The 25,745-nt window shown below is 40.0% G+C and overlaps 1 protein-coding gene across 1 annotated transcript; it reads left to right on the forward strand.

The window, feature by feature from the left end:
* Nucleotides 1-19,880, forward strand: TDRD1 (tudor domain containing 1). The gene is made up of 21 exons (XM_018069365.3): nucleotides 1-200; nucleotides 2,417-2,481; nucleotides 2,650-2,797; nucleotides 3,184-3,289; nucleotides 4,391-4,430; nucleotides 5,374-5,422; nucleotides 6,927-7,010; nucleotides 7,334-7,510; nucleotides 8,704-8,811; nucleotides 9,324-9,494; nucleotides 10,225-10,473; nucleotides 11,637-11,759; nucleotides 13,029-13,139; nucleotides 13,331-13,501; nucleotides 14,429-14,674; nucleotides 15,194-15,310; nucleotides 15,532-15,642; nucleotides 16,751-16,918; nucleotides 17,256-17,477; nucleotides 17,650-17,696; nucleotides 19,165-19,880. Exons 2-21 carry the CDS (start codon nucleotides 2,425-2,427, stop codon nucleotides 19,255-19,257), a joined length of 2,598 nt encoding a protein of 865 aa, XP_017924854.3. The 5' UTR covers nucleotides 1-200; nucleotides 2,417-2,424; the 3' UTR covers nucleotides 19,258-19,880.
* The last annotated feature ends 5,865 nt before the right edge of the window (nucleotides 19,881-25,745 follow it).

The following is a 25,745-nucleotide window of genomic DNA, read 5'->3' on the forward strand; positions in this document are numbered from 1 at the left end:
GGGACCGGGAGCACACGGCCGGGGACGGGAGCGCCGGGGACCGTCTCTGCGCTCCGGGGGCTGGTGCTCCTTCTCCGGCCGCCGTCAGTCCTCGAGTGAGCCACCGCGCCGTCCGCCCACGTGGGGCAGCTCGGGCGGCAGGGAAGCGGCCCGAGGTGTGCGCTGCCCTGAGGAGGAAACCGCGCCGGAGGCGGTCGGAGGTGAGTGCTGCCCTGAGGGGGGCAAAGGGGTCGGAGGCAGCCGAGGATGAGCGCTGCCTCGATGGGGAGAAGAGGGCACGGGCTGCCCAGGGGGTTAGTGCTGCCCTGAGTGGGGAGAAGGGCCGGGGCTGTCAGGGGGGAAGGGCGCTGGGCGGGGGTGTCTAATTTTATTCTTAGTTGAATTAGCTTAATTAGAATAGCACCTAACACTACTGTTCAGGTGCGGAAGTGCATTTCTGGTTGAGTGGGTTGCAGTGTCGCTTCGAAAACTGCTCTGCTTTATCTGCAAGTTCGTTTTAATTTGATTTCACCTATATACTACAGCAAGACTTTTACATTTAAAATAATTATATTGAGTGTTAACGTTTGGAAAGCAGGTGCCAGAAGTTCATCTCAGCAGAGCCCGGTCCGTGGTTGCTCTCAGGCAGCCCGTGTTTGTCCCAGAGCTCCCGGTCATGAGGAACCCAGGAGTGCAGCCTTCCTTTTCATTACTACAAACTTTTTGTACCCAAACTAGTGAGGTCTCCTCCAGAGAGACACGTCTCTTGTGGATCCAGCGAGCTTCACGTGCAGTTGGTGATGGCCACTCCTGCTTGTAGTGTGTTCCTCTCCTGAAGGAATTTTCGTTGTTTAATCTGCAGTGTTTGTTTATTGTCAAGGTCTGAGACCTAGAAAGCTTTTTGTTGTGCAGACTAAAGAAACGAACGGTAGAGAATGAGCCTTCCAAAATGGATGCTGAAATATGGCTTCAGAACATGACCCAAAAATACTTTAATTCGTGAGCCTACCTGAATTAATCTTTAAATCCATGCTTTTGCAGTTACCTGGCCCACCGGCATCTTTGGTCATACTCTGATGAGACGTGATGGTGGAACACCTTATCTCCAACATAATGAAGTTGCAGGTGCAGATTTAAGCATCAGTGCCAACTTCCTGTTAAAAGACTTCCAGTTTTGAGTCTGAGTTTTTCATTATCTAACCAAAATCAGTATTTTGTAAGCAAACTGTGCAATATTTTTTACAAGTGTAGAAACAGTACAGTAGAAAGTTTTAACTGCAGCACAAGTGCAATAAGAGAGACTTTGTCTGAAGCTTAACACAGGTATCTTGACTTTGTTCTTCTGTTATTGTGTATATACTTGATTATTGATGAATATCATCAGTACGAGTATGGCTTATAAATGCAACTAGCTCCTAATTATCCAAACCTGTGCAGGCTGAAATGCCTTAGATAATTGGAAAAAAACCCAGGATAATTGGCATACTAGGGAATTTGGGACAGATATCCACAGTGGGAGTTGGAGTTCCTTCAGCAATGTTTCTTGCCTCATCAGAGGTACTGTCTGATCCGTGTTCTCTTACTCCAAGCTGAGGAGCAGGAAAGGCTTGGTATACAACCATCTTGGGTCTGGAGAGTTCATGAAATTTGATTTCATGTTAGGCCAGAGTTCAGGCAAAGTTTACAGGTGGGGATAAAAAGGCCACATAAGCTTTATGATGGCTCAGTGGAGACCTCAGGTTAATAGTCCTGCCAGACTGGAACAAGCTCCGAATGGCATGTGTAGCCTACAACTGAAACAAATTCTTTGTGGGTGAATGAGTTGCACACTTATAAAAACAGAGTTCCTAGTGTGTTGGTATGCAGGCTTAGCTGAATGTCTTGTAAGAGTTGTTTCATAGACAAAAAACTCCCAGGAAAGGCTACAAGGTTTATAAGGCACTCACTAGAAAGTCAGAATCTCTTGTTTCGGAGATTTTGTTTCTGAATACTTGCTGATGTGACAAAACTATGCAGAGGTATAACATAGGCCACATTTTCAACAGTAATGAGGAAACTCATACTGTTACAGCTACTGTAAAGTTGCATGTTCTGACTATCGCAAATTATGTAATTTTTTTTTTCTAAACAACTTTAATTGAAGCAAATTCATGGGTGGAGGACATTTTTGGCATTATATTGAGTGGCAAGCACAGAACAGTTAAAACTGTTGCTTTAATAATACCACTGATTGTATTATTGAATAAATGTAGTATCAGAGTGAAAACAAGAAGTGACTTCCAGAGTGTGTCATGTTCCTAGCATCCCCACGTGCTCAAATGTGCTGGTAGAATAGTAGGAGTAGCCAAGATCCTTGTTTCTTCCTGCAAATACTCCATAACATAGACATGCATTAGTGTTGTTAATCGGATCCCTTTGCAAAAACTTCTGCTTCTAGGAAGTTCCATGGAAGACAAAACTCGTAGAGGAAACTTGACAGCTGCAGCTGATGAAGAAAATACTGTGAGTTATTTCACACTCCAAGTATTCTGAGCATTTCTGGATAGCAGAAATGATCAGCATATGTGGCTCATTCCAGAACTCTGAAGTTTCGGCTCTTTTTGTTGTCATGGTTTTGTAAATCAGAATACATTTTTCTAGTAAGAATAACTTCAGGTTTTTCTTCCACAGGACTCACATTCTAACTCAATTAATGGGAAGCCAAAGAAATTGCAATGTTTCTCTAAGAATGCTTTTTCTGTTTGCTGTGATGAGAGTCTCTTGAGTTTGTTAGTACCACCCCCTAAAGGTGGGACTTGCCATCATTGTGGTCTGTATGGTAAGTGCCTGTTGTCCTGTAGTCTGACATACAGTGTATTTGTCAGTGAAAGCAGATCAGGCTTGCTCAGAAGTTTCTTAAAGTGAATGTATATTTTTGACTCTGAGATGCAAATACAGACTATTCAGAACATAGTTGGAGTAGTAGAACTGATAAACAGGAGATAGCATCTCCTTATCAAAAGTGGTGGGGTTTTTACCTTAAATGTGGAAGTAATTTGGGACATTTTGGCATTAATGTCTAACAGCTGTGTGTGAATACAAATACCTCTTTGTAGGTGCTTAGAATAGTAGTGGAGCTGTTTTGTAAAGCAATTATCTTAACAGCTCTTGTCCATTCCAATATATGTTTCTCTCAGACTTCTCTTTTCTGTCTTTTTTCTTTAGGAACTCTCAGGTGTTCCCAATGTATGCAAACATACTATTGCTCTGCAGATTGTCAGAAAAAAGATTGGCCAACACATAGGGTTGTATGTGATCCCATTAAACAGAAGTAAGTTTGTTAAAAGTTCTGCCACATAATCTGCACAGAAAGACAATATCCCTCCCAAAACAACAGAAATGACCATTGGAAGGCACTGTTACAGTAAAATATATTGCTTCTTCTTAGGCTAGTACTGCATTATCTTATACCTGGCTGAAAACTCAGCTCTTCTGCTTCAGAAGGGTTACTTGAAAGATATTTTTGGAGTTCTTAAGGCATATTGTAGAGTGATTTAAAACAAAAGCATTAATTTTACCAGGTGAGGATGCAGTAAGGATACCAGTTTGTCTCATGACTTTGTTATTGCTGTTCTTAACATAGGGAGAGGAGAAACAAGACTCTGCTCTCAGCAGTGTCATGGTTAAGGGATTGCAGGTTCTGAGGAGCACCCTTTGAATCTGGCTGTAATGTCAGTGAAATTCGTGGATATTTATCTTTGATGAGCACAGTTGCAATTAGAAGTAGTTGTTTGAGCCAGACCATTCTCTGGTGCTCATTGTTTTTTGCCATGCTGGTTTGGAGGCTCAATAGATCACTCACTAATCTGTTTCAATTAAAGTAAGCACCATTAGTTTATGTCACAGTACAGATTGACTGGCTGGCTTTGGAACAGCTTAGGGGGTGATCTGAGCATTTTGACAGTCTCTTGCAAGGAGTGATGATTGCAGTTCAGCGAATCTGCAGCCAGGTGTACACAAAGGAGATTGTTTTTTTGGACAAGTTTTGCTGCAGTGATGAATGTGGAGGGGAACATGGGGACAGTCTGGCATGCATGTTACCTGAATATTACTTTCGTATTCTACTGAAATAGCAAATTTTTTTCCAATTTTATAGTTCTTGAGGTTGGCTTGGGATTAAGGTGTTAGCAGAACTCCACAACAGTGTCAAATATCTCAATTTTAATCGAAATCAGTTTGTCAGGAAAAACACACCAGGTGTTGCTTAATAGGGAACTAACATATAGTTCATTTTCTTGGATGAGGAATAAGGGTTGACAAAAACACATATTATGAACACAGCCTTTTATTTCTATGTGCAAGTAGACTGTATTATTAATGCTACTTGTCAGTCTTTGGTTCTTCAGAATTAACATTTTTTCTTTGATTACAGTGCAAGTAAGAACAAAACCAAGGAGGGAGTTTGTCTTAAGGTATGGAATACAATTTTGACTATATCTTGAATGGATCTGCTGTGAGCGAGATTTAACCTGTACAGGAAAGGAACAAGTTTCTTCTTTCAGAAAGAACAGTGCTTCAAATGAAAAGTTACTGGGGGAAGCATTCAGAAATAGTTACATCTAGAGCCCTTAAAGGCACTATCAGAGACAACTCTGGTATTGTTTGAAAAAACATATGTGAAAAAGTTAAAAATCAAGACATGCATGATGTTGCTGGAGGAATTATGGAAAGGAAACAGATGCAGTGTGTCCAGTTCAGAAAACTTCTGGTGCTTTCTTTTCTGTATAGATCATGAGGTGATGCTTGAAGCCTTGGCAGTTTATTAGAGAAGTAAATTTAATGTAATATTGAACAGTAACAACTGCAGATAAGCTGTTGTTTCTTTGCTGTACCAGGAATTAAAGATGACACAGTTCTCCTTTGTAATATTTTGAAGCCTCTCTTGATCTTACTTTGAGCCTGCAGTCTTCCTATGAACTCTTCTGCAGGAGTTGATTTTTTTGTCTTCATTGTTTCTTGGGATTGTATTTGTGGAAGGGAATAAACGTGCATGCCTCCAACTAGCCTCGTGTTTGCACTGTACAGAGAACTCCTCTGTCATGTGCTCTTTGAAGCTACAGCTGAACAACTGCAGTTTAAACATAACTTATACCTGTTTTAAGTAGAGTAATTCAGCTTTTATGGATTCTCTTTTTACTTAATTGCCGAATTCTTTAGAAGAGAGTTAAGAAGTTAGTTGAATTGATAGCACTTCAAATCCCAGCAGCAGCTTTACCTTTTATAGGCAAGGTGATATTTCTGAAGGCCTCAATTATTTAGTTGCTTAGATAGGGGCCAAACAGTCCTCTACCCATCTTGTTCTAGTTGTAATTCTTTCCAGGCCACTGTTCAGTAACTGTTGTTGATATATTACAGGAGGAAGTGACATTGAGTTTTGCTGTAGATGTTGTTCTTCCAGAGACTGGTAAGTACTTAGTTGAGTGTGGGGAAAAAGAACAATACAATTCAGGCTTTTATGTTCACACCCCTCCCCAACACCCTTAAAAGACGAGTGTTTTCTTTTGTTCTCCTTTTGTCACTGTTCCAGCTTGCTTTCTTTTACCTTTCCATATAGAGGTATTCTTAAAATGTCAGTGCTCAAAATACCTTCTTAGGCTTAATAACCTTAAATTTTGGTAATTCTACTTTTCCAGTAGAATAGCAATAAATTCAGTGTGTTCTAGACTAACTTGTTTATTTTTTTTTTCTTTGTTTTAATAGATGCATGAAAATTTGGTACTGTTTTGTTTCTTTGTCTCATCCTTTTTTAACTCTTTAAAAATTAAAGTATCATTTTCTAGTTCCATCTAGGATTTTACCAGCTTTTTTATATTTCATACATGCTCACTAAAGTATCCCAAAGAAAGTGCAATCACTGGATGTTGCTGTATCTAGTTGGAGAACTCTGTAAGAATGTTTGTATTTCTGACTTTGCAAGCCTCAGTGGATAGAAACAAGCCAAGCACCAGACCTTTGAGGAGTCAGAATTCAGATTTTCAGTTGAGCTGGGTGGCTTTGATTGTCAGACAAGATCAATACACACAAGGTGTACCTTTTGTCATTATTTGGAGGGCTGTATTGTTTAGGTTTTCTTCTGCCTGCAGAGCAAGAACAATATAGAGCTGAGAGCACATTCATTTCATTGATCTACAGCCCACAGAAACTTTGAAGGAGTGATGGTCGATCCTCTTAGCTTGCTAAAATTCCTCATGTGCAGGAAGCTTATTCTCTGTGTCATACTCTCTGCAGTGTCTAAAAGGATGGTTCTGCTTAGTCCCATGTATATTCAACTGATTCAGGATTGTGCTGGGCATATTTCCCATTTGATTGCTTTACAGCACATTAATGGCAAAGCAATATATAACTTGCCAACCTTTTGGAGGGAACATCACATAAATATCACTGCATTCTTGAAATGTTCCATGCATTTATCCCATGACTTCACAAGCAACTTAAACACCTGTATTAAGGTTTTCATTTGAAAATAATGATATTGAAAGCTTGGAATACTGTTCTCATGCATCAGAAAAAGAATATGTAATAGCTAAGGAACTCAAGATTTCTTTATAATTCTTAGTAACTCATTATATAATCAGTGTTTTAAATACTGAGCTAAGTTATAAACCTTTGTGTCTGAAAAGCTCTAACCAGTTTTTCAGTTAACAGTAGTGACTGCAAACAAATGTTGATTGTTACTGCTTTGCTCATTTTATTTTGTCGAACAGTCTTGGAGCCGTGAATGTGTTCAGAAAACTCAAGTAGTTGAGCTACTCTGAAATTACTTTTATTTTGCATTTTAAACATATTAAGTGCTGAGCAAATAAGTCAAACATGCTCACCTTGTGATAAGGATATAGGGGATATAGGTCAGGCTCACTAACTGATGGCTGTCTTACATGGTAAATCGCTTTCTCACGTCTGTATTTTAGGCGACTGCCTAAATAAGGTTCCCTTAGAAATGAAGTCTCACTTAATTCCAGAAAGTGATGCCAGCGGAGGAGATTCTCCAAGAGGTAAGCAAGCAAATCAAACTAAACTTGGGGAATTTTAGGTTCTTCCATATTGCACCATATTCAAGCTGTTCAGCAGCATCCCCTCACACTTAAAAATATATGCTAGTGAAGCTTCCTTCAGGTCACTTCTTAATAGTATAAAATATTAGTGATAATAGTATAAAATTTTAGTGATTATTATGTGAGCATCAGTTTTGTGGATTAGGTGACAGAAGCCTTCAAAGTCTAAAGCGTCAACAAAAAGAATAAACTGTTTCAGTATGTTTATATTTTCAAAGTCATCTAGCTTTTGATCAGCAACCTTTTTTCTTTTTTATGTACAGTGTCAGAAAACCATTCAAAGGGAGGTGAAAAGAAAATACCTGAAGATGAAGACTCTCTTCACTGTGCTAATTCATTTGCAAAGTGTGTCTCTTTAAGCATAGGAGACAAATTTTCTGGTATGGTTTCCCACATTCAAAATCCAGACACCTTCTTCTGTCAGCAGATGGACAATGCCTGTAAGTGATGTGTTGGGAACAGAATGTAGGATGCCTAATATGGCATTTTTCTCTTCATTAGAGAGTGGCTGGAGGGAGGTGTTGCTGGTCTTGTAGTTTTACCTGAAATAGTGATTCCCTGTAGCTTAAGGCCATGCTTCAGTTAGTTAAGAGCCACAGTATTGTAGAGGATAGTTTTTGGCAGTGTTAGCTGTTAATATTACTTGCTAACTGCTCTTGTGTTAATTTGTGGGCAGTCTGAGTAGTGCAAAGTACAAAGGTGATATGGCTTGGATTTAAGCAATCTGAAGTCAATTCGTATCACAAATATTTAGTGTTAAATGTGTTCACTCGGGTGTGCTAGAAATGTGTTTTGAGTTTGTAATTACTTTTTTAACTCCTATAATACCTTGTTATTCCCTTTAACAGTGGAGGGAAGTGTTTCCTTAAGACTAGGTGTGTGGACTGAACGTCTTTGATATGTAGTATGAGTAGAATATCTGAGTATGAGGAGGCCAGGTAATAGTGCTTTGGTGCTTCCTGACAGAGTAAAACCTAAGACTGTAAGTGACACTGTAGAGGCCAGAGTGTGAGGCTGCAGGGCCTTCAGGTGCATCTTCCACAGTGCCCATAAACAGATGGCTGGGGGACAATGAAAAGGAGAATAAGTTGGTGAGATGTGTCCCTCTCCCAGTGCTGACTGAGCCAGTGGGCTTTTTTCAGCTAAAATGGCTTTGGCAGCTGGATGTGATCTGGTGTATCTCCTGCATTGGATTTTTCTTTTGTGTACATCTGCAGCCTTTTAATTCTGGGTAGTCCAATAGCATAGCATGTCCTTCGGCAAGAAGTGACCTACCTCATCGTCTGCCTGTTGTTTAAAGAGCTGCCTTCCTTGTTTCTTTCTGGCACACTTCCACTAGCTTGCTTTCAATTTCCACTGGCTTCAGTTTTGTTCCTCTGTTCAAAAAGTCCATCACTGGTTTTCCATATTCCTTCTCTTTACTGCTGATTCCTCACACTTGCATGAGGACCCTCTTCAATCTTACTGATTGAAGAGTTCTGGTCTCATCGCTATTTTGCTATTATGTTAAACTCTTTAAATAATCTCCATTAGACTACAAGATGTTCTTCCAGGCTTTGAGGTTAATATTTGTGTACTTTTGTAATAATTGCAAGAGAGGCTATGTTCCAAAACTTATATATTTTAACATTAGGTCAACTTGCTGAGCTTGAAGTGTCTCTTAATGAATATTGTGGCAGATTTCCCAGTAGTCCGTCTTTCCATCCTGCTGTTGGAAGTGTGTGCTGTGCCCAGTTCACAGGTAAAAACAGAGTGAAAATACTAATTCACGTTACTTTAAAATTGCATTCCATAATTATGTTTAAAAACATTTCACATAGAGTTTATTTTATTTCTGTCTGGTTTTTAGCTGTGGATAATGCTTGGTAATGATTGAAGAAATTATATCTATAAAATACTTATTTAAGAATGACCCTTCATTGAGCAAACTCTTAACACTGGATTTAGATTATTTAGAATAGCTTTTTATGAGGTCACGAAGGAATTTGGGGTTTTGTACATTGCTAAGTATTATCTCCCCATGGCTGGAAATAAATATATACTTGAAATTTCAGATCCCACAAAAGGGACAGAAGAAATGGGATTATATGTAATGATGAGGCTCTGATAGGCTGCTTCTCAAAACGTTATTTAGCCAAGACCTGGTAGTCCTGAATCGTATTGAGACAGATGTATTTTTTAATGTAAAAAAAAATCATTCTGTTCTCAGAATTTACAAGTAAATACAATGAACATCTGTATCTTCCTTTCTAGAAGACAATCTTTGGTATCGTGCTGCTGTCACAGCATATGCTTCTGAAGATACTGTTTTGGTGGACTATGTGGATTATGGTAATTCTGACTCTGTTCCACTGATGAAACTTCGTCCTGTGATTCCAGCATTAATGGACTTGCCAGCTCAAGCCATAAGGTGTTCCTTGGCAGGTAGGAAATAAATTATAAGGTGTTTCAAACTACATAGAGGCAAAATAAGTGGGATTACATAGCCATCACACCTGTAGTATCTTACATGGAAATATGGGGATGGATGCAGGTTTCAGTAGGCATTATTTCCAGAATTCTTAACTGTAGTGGCATATCTACAAAATGTGACAAATCTGTCATAATGTACCTGGTGACTTGAGTTATATGTCTGGAAAACTGTTATATGAACATGACCATTAGATTTTGCATATGCTTTTGTTCTAAGCACAATCAGTAATTTACTGGATATGTGGAATTCTTAAATCTGTTGTGGTTCTAATACTGCAGGGGAAGGTAGATTTCGTTTTATATCTCCAAATTCAGAGCTGTATTGGTCCCACTCCCCTATGGCAAATCTAGTAAAAGTACTGATAGATTCCTCACCATAGGCTCGTGGAATCTGTGAAGTTGGAAAAGGGCATTGACAGTTCCTAGTTCACTTTTCTGTCTCAAGCCAGGATCAATCAATTTATGCTTGTCTTTGTGTGATTTTTAATTATTAAACTAATTAAAAAGTTCAGAATCTAAATAACTGGTTTTGAAATCTTGTTATGGGCAAGAGGAGTAAGGGTGAGTCACCTGGTGTATCTGCTGCTTTATCTGTTGCTTTACATAGCCTTGTTGTGCTTTTCCACACATTGGTGAGACTTGGACTGACCTCAAAACCTTTTCATACTGTGTCACTTTTTAGGTGTGAAGCCACCACTGGGAACTTGGACCTCAGAAGGTACTTCTTTTATGAAAAATCTGGTGAAAGACAAAGTGTTCACAGTAAAAGTAGTGGATAAAGAAGGTTCTACATCTGTGGTGGAGCTTGTGGACGCATCAGTTACTCCGGCGATAAATATATCAAGCCTTCTCATAGAGGAAGGCTGTGCAGCTGAGGAGTCAAGGGTGGCCTTACCAGCAGTCACAATGAGTGATGTTAAGCAAGAAAATGGTGAGTATGAGCATGTCCTGCTGAGCTGGCATTATGTAATCTCCCACTGGAGTGGGTACAGAGAATGCAAGCTCTTTGCTGGTCAGAGCTTTCCAGTCTGGCTCATGAAGTGTAGGCTTCACAGCTCAAAGGTTTAACCATGGCAACTTTGCCATGAAGAAATCGTGTGTCTGTATGTGTCTGTGCATACATAACAAAGTTTGAATTGCCTATTTTTGGAAGTTGGTACTGACTCTGGTTAGAAGTCTTACGGTTTCTAGTTGGATATGACTAGCTAGTACCTGCTTGTTCTTATGCCCTTGTCCATTAGTGCAAAAAGTATTTTCTCTATTTTCATCTTCATTGTCCTATATTTTACACATAAACCCACCTAACTCACTCCTTGAAAATTTGACAGTAGCCTATAGAGTTTCCAGGCTATGCCTAAATTGCCTTTTTTGCATTTAGTGACCAAAGCTTCTATCTGAGACATTTGCAAAAGTTATATTGGATTTCTTTGAAATCTGGGGGAAGATTCCTAGCTTCTCTCTTATGAAGCATGTTAAATCCTTCTTTTCCATCCTGTGTCTGGTAAATGTATGTGGTGTTCCCTCCTGATCCATTGGTTCTGAAAACTGGGGGGAAGTCTTTTTGTCAAATCTATGTTCAAATCCCTTAATTTTTGATCTTCCCTGCTAGACACTTTGTGGCCAAGACATGATTATTGTTCAGAAGGGTAAGGAATGTTACATAAAATTCAAATGAACGGTAACTCCCGTGGCTGCATCCAAACACATTTTGATATGTTGCTCTCATGTCAGACATGCTATTGGGCAGATGAAACAGCATCTCAGCATGGCCATTCTTGAATCTCAAGTTCCCCAGGGACCAAGGTTCCCCAGTGTCCCTCTTGCCTAGGCTGTTGCCACATAGTCTGTACCTCGTTGTATGATTACTCTTCCCTGTTCATCTGTGGCTCGCTCCTTTTGGTAGTGAAGAAATACATTAAGCAGCTGGCATGTTCCTCTTACTTGATTTTACTCTGCAAAAAAGGCTCTCACTATAAATAGTCTGTCAGGCTATTTATAACAAGAATTTCAAGGATATGAATGAACATTCAAGATGTATAATTTTTTTCCTGTAAAAACGTCTTTTCATTCTCTCCTTTTTTCTGTCTTCTCTAGAGGACACGATAAACAAAAGAACATGCAAGTGGGTTAAATTAACTCTTAAGCAAACAGTCAGTGTCACAGTGTGTACAGTATACAGTCCTGGGGAATTTTATTGTCAGATTTCAAATACCCATGGTAAGTTTATTCTGCTTTTTTCTTCTAGTTTCTTTGCTTCCTGATTTGTCATTTTTTGTAGTTCTAATGAATTACTGTTTGAAGGGAGCTTATAGCACGAAGGCTTACCTCTGAGTTTTTTATCTAAGAATACAAGTGGAGTGGCAAAGAAATTGGATCATGTTATTTAGTGACTCCAGTTTGAAATCTGAAAATGTTGAAGGTAAGCAGTTGAATAAAAATCCAAGAATGTAGAGGAAAGTGAAAAGTACCATAACTAGCCAAAGGACATCTAAAATTTTTTTTTCACAGAAGGAGTGGTCAGGCATTGGAATAAGTTGCCCAGGGAGGTGGTGGAGTCTGAATGTGGCACTTGGGGATGTGGTTTAGGTGTGATTACGGCAGTGCTGTGTTGACAGTCAGACTCAGATAATCTTGAAGCTCTCTTCCAGCCCTGATGATTCTGTAAATAAGAGACGTGTTCCCTGTGCACAAACAGTATTTACCAGAGCTATCCTCTAGTACTCTCTTCTGATTTATAAAAACTTACAAAGAGATGATAACTGTAACATGAAAATGAGTAAATGCAGCTTTTGAGGCTTGACTTCCTCTTGGATAAGCTAAAAAAAAAAAGTCTTGGTTCTCTATCAGAAGTCTCTATAAAGGCTTTTTAACCTGCTAGAAAAAGAACATGACAAAAGTCAGTGCTGAAGTGGAAGCTAAAGGCATTCAAACAGAAAATATGGGGCAGATCTTAAAAAGTGACATGTTTATTCTTTGACTTATCTAGGGATAGTATAAATTCCTCATGGTTTATAGACTTCAAATGACCAAAATCCTCCCTAAAAGTGATGTGTATAGAGCAGGCTGAAGGTCTCAGTATAAAAAATAAACGAGTAGGGTAAGATCCTATAACTTGTCATATGCACTGGCTGAACTAGGTAGTTTCCATGGTGTTACCTAACTGTAAAATATACTTTAGATTTTACAAGAAAGTGTGGGTTTTTTTGGTTAGCAGGAAGAATTACTGGTCATTTTGTTATCATACTGAACTAATGTGTCAGGAAATAGCAGCTGTCTCATCATTTCCTGCTAATAAGCCTGTGTAGTGAATTAAATAGTTAATTCGGTGTCAACAGTGTCTTCATTTTTTCTTTTTATGAAATTCTAAAATTCACAGAAATCTCCCATGAAATGTTTTACAAATAAGCTATACAGTGGACAGTATTGATAAAGTTCAAGTCAGCTTATTTAGTTGATCTCATATTTTTTTTTCTTTCTAATTTTCAGAATTGCTTGCTCTAAACTCACTTAACAAATCCATGTCTGAATACTGTCAGAAAACTCCACCAGATGTTTTCAAGCCTGAGAATGGAGAACCTTGCTGTGCTTTTTTCTCTGGCAAGTAACAGCCTGAAATATTTTTGTTTTTACAGGGTGAACACAAACAAAAAAAAAATTAGCTGATAGTTTGCACTGTACAGAGGATAGAAAAGAATTGGATTTATTTACTGAAAAATGAAAGCTGGTAGACCTACCAAGTGTGTGAAGTAATTATTAATTTATTTTTTAAAAAACTTTTTTAAAATTAGGAGATGGTAACTGGTACCGTGCTGTGGTGCAAAACATCACTTCAGGTGGAACTGTTGAAGTGAGCTTTGTGGACTATGGAAATTTTGAGGAAGTACCATTGGATAAAATACGGAAGATCTCACCGTCATTCCTAAAACTTCCATTTCAAGCAATTAAATGCTGGCTCTCAGGTGTGTCTTATGGGTTCTTTCTCTTAGGAGAGCTATTGCATTTACAGACTTGCTGCTGTGGGGGAAGGAGGTGATGAAAGCAAATACTGTACAGAATTTTGTTCTTTTGGGGTTTGTTTTGTCTTCCCTGAGCTCCTCCCAGTGCTGTGGAGTGATCTGCATGGACTTCATTTACTGATTTACTGGTCAAAGGGAACTTGTTTAGTTCTGTGTAGTGCTTACTGGCTTTGGGTTGCTGCCTTGAAACACAAGTAAATGTGCTTTTGTGCAACTTTATTACTCAAAATTTTTGCAGGCAAAGGAGCTAATCTGTTTTAATGAAGCAAGTCGGCCTTTCAGTTCTCTGAAATGGGATGTTTCATTTGATTCCTGTAGAGTTTGGCACCATACTTCTGTTTCTCAATCTTATAAAAATTCCCTTTCTACAGCAAATCACTCAAAATTGTGCATAGTTATCATTTCTTTCTAATGTAGTCTACTTGGTTTAAAAATGAAAAATGTGGAAACAGGAAAAAGCTCAAACTCACATTTCACTGAAGTGTCTTTTGCTGGTGTCCCCTCCGCCCTTAAAACACTTGGGGGTTTTTCTGCTCTTTTGATAAAAAGGCCATATTATACTAATGCATAAACAGTCTTAGTTGTGTTTTCTGTGCAAAGGCACAAGGATATACTTAATAGAATCACAAAACATAGAAAACAAAACTTGGGAGTCCTGAGGAAATGTGTTCATTTCAAAGAAAGGAGGAACAGGGAGACCACTTAAGAGGATGAAGGGCAATGTGTTTCCCTAAGGTAGTAAAATAGCCTTGATATTTCAAGTTATGCTTTAAAAAAAAAAAAAAAAAGGTTTTTCTAAAGGAAATTATAATGTTGAAGAAAGTCAGCATTACTGAATGGAGATATTTTAACAGTTATTTTACTTCCTAGGTATAAAGCCTCACAATAACAAGTGGAATAAAGAAGCTGCAATAAGATTTCATATGTGCACTTCAGGGTTAGAGCTTCAAGCCACCGTAACCTCCCTGTCCAGAGATGGGGCAGGTGTGGTGCTTACAGACAATTCCACAGTTCGTCCAAAAGTGATCAATGACATACTGACTTCTGAAAATTTGGCTGTAAAGGAAGTTCTACAAGATAAAAATAACTTTCCAAACAAGTCTGTTGACCAAAAAGGTAATTAAAGGAATGTTAACTTTTAGATTTTCAGTATTCAAGCTTGTGACTGTGATCTTGTTGTTTCACTGTAGTTAGATGTCAATAACAAACATGTATAGTTTTTGTTATGTTGTCAGTTTTTACAGCTGAACACAAGCTGCCCTGCAGGTGGCATTACAGACAAAAAGAGAAAGATAAAAATTTGTGTCTGTCTTAAATGAATGCTGTTTGACTCTTTGAGAGTTAGAGAATTAGAAATTTTTTATGACTGAAACTTTTCTCATGTTTATTTTCCAATATCTTATTTTTTCTGAGGTGTTTTTTTAACTTCAGCTACTTTTATATGCCAATAGTTTGTGAATAGCAAATTAAGCATCAGTTATCTTGGTTTAGATTTGTCTTCCTGAAGGAAAGACATATAGTTGTCTTTGAAATTCAAAAAGATATTATAAATATCAAATAAAGTAACAGTTACTTATAATATGTATATGCATGGAGGATAGTGGTAACACTTCATTTTCTTACAATTTCTATTAGTAACCTCACTTGGGCACTGGAAGTCATTTAAATTGGCTGTAGGTGAAACCATAAGGGTCTTTGTAACAGAAATTGTAAGCCCAGACTTGTTCTACGCTGTACCAGTTCTAAATGAAGGTAAGAAAAAGTGTTCACTGTTCCTAATACCAGTAAGAAGACACTGTTGCAACCTAGTTAATAAAATGAATGCCTATAGTGAACTGGACCATGTGGAAATGTACCTCAGAGAATAGGAAAATATAAAATATGCCAAAGCTGGGATCAGGGGAGCATAAAACTGAAGTATGCTCTTCATTATATCCAAATGTGTTTAACTACCAAGTGGTTTTTTTCTGTAGTTCAAAAGAAGGAGTATAGGGAGCTGGCTGCACTAGGAACCTATTGCAGATCTTGTAAGAAAGAGCCCTTCCAACCAAAACTGGGTGAAGCTTGTTGTGCCCAGTTTTCAGGTGAGACAATTGTTTGTTCTTGTATTTCCTTGACCAGGGTAAAACAGAGCGTTCATTTTTGCTTTAGAAAAAGGAAAAACACCAACTTGAAAGTGCTTACAGATCTCTTAATGCTGTTACAAAGGATAGTCTGGCTGCATCTTTAGGGCAAAGAAACTCCTGACAGTCAGGGAGAGGAAATAAGGAATAGGTTGTGCCCAACAAAACGTATGGAGCTTTAAGTGGGAAGAAAACTAATTACTGTTTAGACTGCCATGAAAGTCATGGCAGAGCAGTGCAGACCCACTTCTGGATTGTGGGTGCCCGAGTAGTTTTTCACTGTTGCTTTGTGTGAGTGTGGGGCACTGACACTGGTTATGATCAGCCTTGTTAGGCTAACAAGTTGTCCAGGCTTAGTGACCTCTTAATTCAAGTCAGAAATATTCTTAACAGCGAGGGAATTTTGATTTATTATTTTAGTCTTTCAGAAGAGGGGATACTCTCCTGGTACCTAGCTCACTATTTAAAAAAAAAAAAAAAGTGTTGATTCAAATAAATGTTGACTGCATGTGGCTTGTTACAAGCAACCTGGCAAGTGCTGAAAATTAACTTGGGTGCTAGATCAGGTAACAGTTCATGGAAAACAAGATAGATGAATTTTAAAAAATGCGAGAATACAAGAGTACAGAGTATACCTAAGTGTTTGACAGTTGTCTTTGACTTCTGATGATGAGTTGTTGTTACTGCTTGTTGCCTTTCAGGATAATTGAGGAAATGAGATTTTTTTAAGTTTTTTATTTTAGTTATGTTTCGAGAGGGAGTATGTGTTGAAAAACAAAGGTAAGGAGCTAGAAACAGAGTGTGCAGACATCCTTAAAACAGTCTTGTAGTAAAAATCTTACCTGTACAAGTTGAAGCAATATTCTCAAAGCAAAACTTGTATCTTTATGAATACAGCAGTCAGAAACTATTGCCTTGTTTTGTGAGCCTGCTTCTTGTCAAGTGGTCTTATATATGTGCCAGAGGGTTTAAAAATTCCTGTAGAACTCTATAGATTCTTGTTCTTGGAATAAACTGTGTTTTTAAGATGATACTTCACATGTGACTATTCTTGTCCCAATCTTTTCAGGTAATGGCCGGTGGTACAGAGCTCTTGTTCTAGAAGCTTCCCAGTCTGCAGTGAAAGTACTGTATGCAGACTATGGGAACACAGAAACTTTACCACTTTCAAGGGTGCTGCCAATCAGTGATTCCTTTTTAAAGCTGCCTTTTCAGACAATTACATGTTCACTTGCAGGTAAAAAAGGTCCCAAAAATAAGCAAAACAAAAACATCCCAAAAACCCCTGACTTGTTTTCTTGAACGTTAGAAATCTGTACCTGTTCTGGTGGTAGAGTTCATTCCTTAATACTGGTAAACAACATGATGATCCCACTGAAATAGTACACTGGTTAACATTGCAAAAGCTGTTTTAGAAAGCATGTTTTTAGTTCATTATCTGTAGCATTTAAGCTATTTATACTTGGAAAATTTAGCATCACATTTTCAAAAACATGCATGTAAGATTTGAGTCATATCATAAAGGAATTATTTAGATGACAAACTAGGTTGTCTTTTTTTTTTTTTTTTTGCAGGAATAGAGAAAGTTGAGTGGTCTCCACTACTGCTTGACAAGTTGAAAGAAATGGTATTGAAGCAATTCGTTGCAATTACAGTGAAAGGGTTTAACGGAGATGTTAAGTTAGTAACAGTAGAGAAACACTGTGAAAATGGTGATCTGAATGTAGCTGACAAACTTGTAGAGCAAGGTTTGATCAAATCCTGCAGTGCTGAAAACTCACATAGTGAATGTCAAGGTACGTACTCTCGCTTAATTACTTCAGTTTACTTATTTTGAAGAACTTGTAAACACATTGGGGTGTCTAAGTAACTTCCTTCTAAAAATCTTGAATTCCACATGTCACCTCTTAATTTGGGAAGCAGTGCCCATGTGTATTTTACTCATTCACTTTGCTTGGGTTTTTGTAGGTAATGGAGGTGAGACCAAATGCTGCTGCACGGAATTAAAAGAGCAAGTAAGATCCAATCCAAGCAATACTTCCTTATGTTTGTAGAGTTTAAAAGAAACCATATGTGGGGAAGCAAATGGGAGTAGGGAGACAGTAGCTAACTGGAACATGGAAGATATGCAAAGTGTATCCTAACACTTTTTCTCAGTTTTCTGTAGGTGCTAATAATTAAAGCACCCTGAGACTGAGGGAGGATAGTGTATAGATCACACAGACTTCATTAGTCTGTACTTTGCCCCACATATGGCTCTTACTTTATTTTTCTATAGTGTGAAGTCTCAGGAGTGTTACTTTGTCTAAAGATAGTTCTGGTGTTTTGCATCACCTGTGTCATTTGGACAAAGGGCAGCTGGATTTTTTTCAGTAATATGGCTCTGTTTTGCTGTACACAACTTGGCAGACAGTTGCATATGTAAGAAAATTCTTACCATGTGTATTTCAGATAGAGATTAATATTAATATGTGCCACAGTTTCAGTCATGGAGCTAGGCTGAGAATCTGAGTGCAGTAGAAGACTGGAATATGTAACAGGGTTCACCAGTTGCAAGATTATTTTTTTCCTTTTAGAAAAAATTGAAATGTCTTACAGATATAGAATATTCACATAATTTTTGAAAGCTTTCTGGTTTTAAGCTTTCTCCTTTGCTATTTTAATTTAAGCTATTTATTAAAACTTTAGAACTTTAGATAAAGTGTAAAAAAAGTACACCAGAAAAGATGCATCAGCCTTTGTCAAAGTGATGTTCTTTGTCAGAGGAATAAGCAAATGTAATTTTAAAGACAGAAACCCCTTTCAAGGGTGTTTCAAACTTTCCTGTCTTCCCCCAACCACAGGCAGCAAGATGAAAAGCAAAAATGGTATTTTAGAGGTAGGAAAAGAACATTTCTGTTCAAAGTCTCACTGCTTCAGAGTTAGTGTCGTTACTGGGAGTTCACTGGCAGAAAGGCAGTAATGTTCCTCAGTGTAGCTGGTTTCTCTGTCCCAGTGTAGGCTGTTGAGCCCCCTTTTCCATTCCCCCTCTGTGTCTCTTTGATCTTCCAGTTTGATCTAGCTAATATGTTTTCTGACTTCAGTTTGATCATCTTCTGTTACACTTCCTTACTGGTTTTGTTCAAAGTCTCATGAGAGATGAAGAGAAGACAGATGATTATATTATAAACTGAAAACATAAGAAAATAGACATGTGTGAATAACCAGATTGTGATCTCAGTCCTGATTTGAGTATTTAATCAATTAGGTTTGAGGAAGCTGCTTCAGCAAAAACAAAAGTGGGGAAAGGGACACATTCACATGGACAGGGAAAGTCAGCTAAAATTCTGCTGGATTTTCCCCCCTCCAGAAGATTTTACAACAGAAAGGAACCAATATGGGGTTTTGCTGAGTTAGTAGTGTCAGGATCTACCCTGATCTGAAACCAGCAATTAAAAAACCACCAGAATTGTGCATCTCTAATTCTTTCTGCTTATTCCACAGCTTAAAAAGCATGAACAGGTCCTGCTCTTCCTTTTAAACAAGTATGGGAATACAGATGGATTCACTGAAATGAAAAATCTGTTGCAGCCTTAAGTCTCTGACAGGCACCAATTCATTTGTCTGTAACCAGTTCCTTTTTTTGGAAGAGGAAGAGCATCCACCAGCTTAAAAAATGAGTCACTTTGTAGAGATTCTGCTGTTTAAGTACCTATATTTATCTGTATGCTTGGGTTGTTATTGTGACAAAAGTATGTAACTTGAAGAATTGCAAAGTGGCAAGCTAAAAATTCTATTCTGTTTTTGTTTTATTCTACCATGTCCTGCTAAACTTCTTGCTTTTATTTTCCTGTTGAATGCACAGAAGTTTATGAAATGGCCACTACATTGTAAGTCTATTTTGTAAACTTGCATTGGAAATTATTGTAATCATAAAGCTTACTTAATTTTCATATCATTAATGTTACTTGAAAAACTGTATCTAACCTTGATTACTCTTCTTTCAGCTTAATTTCTGGTCTCAAGTTAGACAGAATTGTTCTTTATAAACTTGGTTTCAGTATCATTAAAGGGTGAATGTTGTCTTGGACTACATACAGGTAGTTCTCTCTAAAATCAGTAAACACTTTAATGTGCACTGTTCTTTATTTACACCTATGCTATCTATTATGCATCTGTGAATATTGTTTTGAAGTGAATTGTATTAGAGCTGTTTTGTGTGTAGCTACATCATCAGGATTTCTACCTATCAAGTTTTCACATCATAACAGAAAAGACCCATTCTGGGTTATGACAAAAATACTGAGTCAGATTATTAACAGATGTTCAGTATTTCTGTAGTTGAGTACCTAGTTGTCCTTTCTGACTAATCTAGGAATGTCACATTACTGTTTGTGGAACCTAATAAACATTTGCTCATGAAACTGCAGTCAGCCTTTCTTGTCCACTTGAACTATATATTTTAAGCTTGGGCTTTGTGCAAATTGGACAAATCTTGAGATTAAGCTTGTTGTGCAAGTGAAATATTTTTGAGTTCATGTTTTATTACCCTTAAATTGCCTCAGATTTTTTTCCCTGCCTCTTAGTTTTTGTTGCATCATGTTCTTGCAGTAACTAATAATTAGATGAATGCTTGCACTTGGGTTTCTAGAGTTCTGTTTGTGCCCCTGGTTCTGAACCAAAATTGTAGTTGTGTCAAGTGTCCTTTGACCCTGTCATGTAAGGCAGAAATGTTTTGTCCAAAGCTGGACCATCCTGTATTTTAAATTAATTGCTTGAGTAATGCTTTCTTCCTTGGCTGTTATTGTGGGAGCTGCTTTTTGGTGGCAGGTGGGATCTACCCCAGTTCTGTATCCTTTAGCTCCGAATCAGACCTGTGCAGAACAGAGAACAGCTGGGCAGGGCCTGGGTGCTGCACACACAGCTCATCTTGTGTCCTTTTCCTGCTGGGGAATTCTTGCATTGCTCAGCTCTCAGGGGTAGGGACTCGTTACAGCATGTGTGAGTGGCACCACGTGTCCTGACAGAGAACAGAAGTGAAAAGCAGGATAAGGAAAGCTGATCTAGGAATGGGATCCTACTTCAGTATAGCTTCTGTTAGTGAAATAATCTTATTATGTGAATTCCACTTTATTCCTAAAAAATGCAGCTATTTATAACTCCAAAGTATATGAAGTTAATGCTTTTCAAAAAATACTGACTTGCAGAGAGTTTTTTTTCTGCTGCTGCGGTTGCACGTCTTCAGTTACAGAACAAAACATCCCCCCCAGTTAAACAAAAGACCCCAAACAAACAAACCCACCAAAGAGCCAACCACACAAAACTAAAACAACTCCAAGCAACACAACACTTCTGAAACAGACCCCCTACATCATTCCTCTAGGTGTAGTATGTGCGAACATGGCACTTTTACTCACCAGTAGAGTGTTTTCTCTGGACAAACAAGCATTAGGAAAACAGTCTCAAAAAAAAAAAAAAAAAAGTTGAATCCTAGGTGAAGCTACTGTAGAGCTGTTAGGAGGCAGAGTAACCCGGAGCCTGTGGCTGTACTTGTGCTCTGTGCTGTTGCCAGGCCTGCTGGCTGTGCTCCAGGAGCGCAGACATTTTCAGCTATGCGAAGTCGGTGTAAATGAGCGGATACAACAGTGTTGCTCTTAAATCTAACCTACGGCAATGTGGGTGGGTGTTCCTGGTGCTGCTTCCCCCGCCCCAATTCAAGGTTGCAGGTGGCAGGATGTGATGGATGGGGAGGAGAGGCTGTCACAGCTGAGCATGGTATAAATTCAAGAGGGGAGGAGGCTGTTCGTGAATTCCGTAGGTGTACGAGAGCTGCGCAGAGTCTGCAGAAAAAAGGTAAAGTGCACCTCGGACAGGCTTTTTTTCCTTATATGCATATATATACATTATTATTTTCCTTTTTTATTTGATAACATCTTAAACCTTACCTTGGAGGGTAGAGCCCGCGTGGGGAGGCAGAGGTGCTGGAGGTTCGCTCGCCCAGCGGGGCCGGGTGGGCTGCAGTCTGCGGGGCAGGGGGCGAGGGCAGCCCCGGCCCGGCCCCTCCGGGCGCCCTGGCGGGGAGCGGAGCCGGGCTGGATCAGGAGGTGATGGAGCCAGGGTGAGCCTTCCCGAGGAGGGCTTGGGCTGGTCCCCAGCGGGGCGGGCCGGTCCCAACAACGAAACCTCTCCGGCCCCTCGCAGGGGTGCGCGGGCAGCGGGATGCGGCCGGCGGGCCGGAGCCCCTGGGCCAGCCGGGGTCAGGGAGGTGGTGGTGGCAGGAGCACCCAAAGGAGCCGGTTGCACAGCTGAGGTCCTGCTCCGGGTCGGGAGGAGCCTGGCCACCGGTGAGCCCCGGCGGGTGTGTGCCTGTGGTCCCGCCCAGGGCACAGCTCTGCCCCTGCGCTCAGTCGCGGGGATTTGGGCAGGCTCCACCGCAACACGTGGTTAATCTGTTTTCTGTAACGAATGAATAGTGCCGTGCTACCTTATTAAAATAACAAAACCCCCCCATCACCTAGAAAACCAGACCCAGCGCACGTTCTAGTGCTTGAATGGATTTGTTTCTAGCTCTTCTAGGGTGCGGCCAGGGGAAAGTGCTGAACCTGCCAGGGCAGGTTCCAACAGGTTGTGTCCCATGTCCTTAATAGAAATCTTTCTGCAGAAGACGCAAAACCAACTTGATTAAATCTTGATGATCAAGGAAGGACTAAAGGACCTGGAATGATACAGGTAATGTGTTTGGACCTTTGTACTTCATGAAGAAACGAGAATGGCTGTTGTCTGTGAATACAGCAACAGCAGCTTTTCCTGCTATGGTGCAATGGGTAGAGGAGGACTCAGGCTGGTTCCTAGTTGTGATATAAATTCATGCACCTGTGAGCAAGTCACTTTGTCTCTTCTTACCTTGGCTTCTGTTAAAGAGGGATGAAGATGCCTTCCCCAGTGGCCTGGGCTGGAAAGAAAACGGAGATGGCTGGACCCTGCTTCCGAGTTATCTGGGAAAATGTGAACAGACATTAAAATGTGACCTAGTAATTGTGAAAATTATTTCATGGGGACTTGTGCTAAGTTGACTTCCATTTTGTTTGTTTATTTTGCATAGTAAAGATGAGGCATTACCGTGAGACAAGTCCCACATATAACCACATTTTCCCACTTCATTCAGAGAGGGCTGTGCTGTACAGGCAGTGTGTGTGCTGAGCCATTCTTCATCTTCTGTGTGCTGAGCTATCGACCACATCATCTCCTGTGTGTGTTCCTAAAGATATCTGGGTCTTCCAGGAAGACTCTGAAAGGAATAAGTAGATGGAATGACTTAAAAGTTAGGTCTCTTTTGACCCTACTGCAGTTTCGGAAACAAACAAAAAAACATGTGGAAGATTCCTATTTTCTAGAGTAGGGCCTTTAGGAAGAGCCCACAGGCTGCTGTTCTGAAAATGCATGCAGGTATCAGCTTGTACATGTTTGTGGGAGTGACACCATGGAGATAATTCCCAGGTTTGTGGTTTGTCTTTGGGGCTCACAGAGATGCAGCAGGAAGATAAGGTGTGTATCAGGGTTAGTTTTGTAAAAGGGGCCAGGTGAGATAATCTCAGTATGTTTCATATTCTGAGAGTTGAATTGAATACCAGAGATGTTCGAAAAGGATGTTTCCTCTCTCCCTTCAGCCTCTGCTTTAGGTAATCACTGCAGCTGACAGGCTTGGGAAAAGTACAGTTCCTCATTTTTGGCAGTATCAAGTGTCTTGGGAAGGGCAGACCAGAATTCTGTTTCCTCGACCAGTTGCAACCCTTTTTTTCCCCCTTTCTTACAGAGACCAGTCCCTTCTCAGGCAGGTGCTTGGCTCATTGTAGGTGCAGTTGTGCACCTGCAGGTAGCACAGGTGACCATAGTAGCCCATGGTACTGGGTTCACTGTGTCTTCAGACCACAGTTTGATTTTGTCTCATCAGTAAGAATAAGCAAGCCTGGATATTTGGCAGATGCTGAAAGACATGTTGGGAAGGTACTTGTCAAGAAGATCTCTTCTCCCCTCTACCTCTCTCTCCCCTCTCATTTCACTCCTCCAAATAAGGTGGTTATACTCTTACTTCGCTTTGCATAAGTTGTCATCACATTTAAATGGCCTGAGTAAGAATCTGGATACAAAAGTAGGAGTTTTGACTGACTGACTGCGGTTTGGAAAAGAAAAATAAATTATTTTTGACTCTGTGCTGAGGTAAATATTTTTGAGATTCCCTTCCTTAATGGCCACTAAGATAAACTGAAAAGGACCTTCACTCACCACCCCATCCCCCAGCAAAGCTGCTGTCTAAAGTTGCTGCTGCTAATCCTGGGCTAATGCTGATGTGCAGCAGGTGATGATGAAGCTTTCTTTCAATTCCTGCTGCTGAGAGTCTACCTGGACTGAAAGCAAAGAATTCATCGTGCAGGTTAGTTGATTTAAATCCAAGATAAGACCAAGTTGTAGAAACATCTTGACCTGTCAATGTTTTGTATGAAAAGAACCTGAAATCCCCCCCTCACACACACCTGTCACATCTGTTGCAAGCAGAGGCTTGTCCTCCATTGGGTGATGTGAGCTCTGGAAATAGCTCCTAGAAAGAATGTCCTTGGGGCATGGCAAAAGAATGACCTTCCCTCTGTGGCATGTGCCAGGGCTTGGAGCTTCTGAGGGACATAAGGGCCCCCTTGGTGAACTCATGTTTTGTGTTGACCTCCCTTTACTTAACCAAGCTTGGGTTAGTTTGATGAAGTCTGGTGGGGGTGTGAGAGGATGTGATGAAGGGTGATGCTTGTAAAGCACCTGGTACTGCAAGACACAGTGTTACTGTGTTAATAATCCTTGGTGACACTTAATCCCCTCTTCATTGTGGACCTGGGCAGGTAACTGGTCATGGCCTGCTGCAGATATCTTACCTTGTCTGATGAGAGGGGTGTGAGGTGCAAGCAGCTGCATGGGCTTAATGAGCCCTTGCTCTGAGCAGTGTGTCTGGGATGGGTGCTACAGATTCCCCTGGCAGAGGGAAGGATCAGAGACTGATGCTCTACTGTAAGACAAGCCCATCACTTCAGGTATCTCTCCCACTCTCCTGAGGAGCTGGCACAGAAGAGAAGTTTCTGATGCTTAAAGCTCAACTTGTGTCCTGGGGTTTAAAGTTTTACGTATCCCTGGGAGTATGCCTGCCTCTTGATAAAGTCTTCCCATCCGTAGAAACACAAGGGGTGCTGGCATCCAATCTGAAAAATTGGGGAAACTGAGGAAGATTAAATCCAAGGTAAAACAGCAAGACAGAAAAAGGATCCATCGCTCAGCTCCTTCCTCTGACTGAATGCATTCCTTTCTGTGCAAGCTAATATAGACAGATGTGTTCAAGGGCAGTGGTGGAAAGTTGGACCGGGACAGGCAGTGTGGAGACCCCATGGGACACCCAGGAGACTATTTGTTGACCCCCACTGCCCTGACTCGTAAGGTTTGCCGGATTACACTTCCAAAGAATTGGCACCTGGAGTGATGGGAATGGGCCTATTTTGGTGATTTCCCCAACATGCCTCAGTTTTTCCCATCTGCTTATTAAATATATAATTTGCTGCAGACAAGTCTTTCCTGAGAAAAATCCCCCTCTGTTTTCTTGGAAAAACAGTTGGTTAATAGAGCTGGTAATAAAATGTGCTCTTATTTGTCTTTAACTACACGAAGAAAATCTGCTTTTGCAATGACAGAGGCAGAAACTCATTGGGAATCCGGTCAAGGGTGTTCTAGTGACTGCTTTTAGTCTGGAGAAAAAAAAAAAATATGTATTTGAAACAGAAAGCCAAGGGCTCTGCCAGACACACTTGGTCTAAATCTGAGCATGCTTGAAAGTGTCACTGAAGTCCTCCAATGATGTGATGGCAGCCTTGCTGATTTCAGAGGAAAAATGAGCAGAAGATATACTTGCCTGGACAGTTATACATAAAAGCATCTCCCCAGAAAGCTGGCCTCTGAAAAATGTAAGGCATGAAAGAGCCTGTGGTTGAATGTTGTTGAAGACCCATGATGAGGACATGCAGCAGTGCTGGCTGAGGCAGAATCCACGGGATGGG

The sequence above is a fragment of the Manacus vitellinus genome, unplaced genomic scaffold (genome assembly GCF_001715985.3).
Source record: "Manacus vitellinus isolate BGI_N305 unplaced genomic scaffold, ASM171598v3 scaffold_15_pilon, whole genome shotgun sequence".
NCBI classification, from domain to species: Eukaryota; Metazoa; Chordata; class Aves; order Passeriformes; family Pipridae; genus Manacus; species Manacus vitellinus.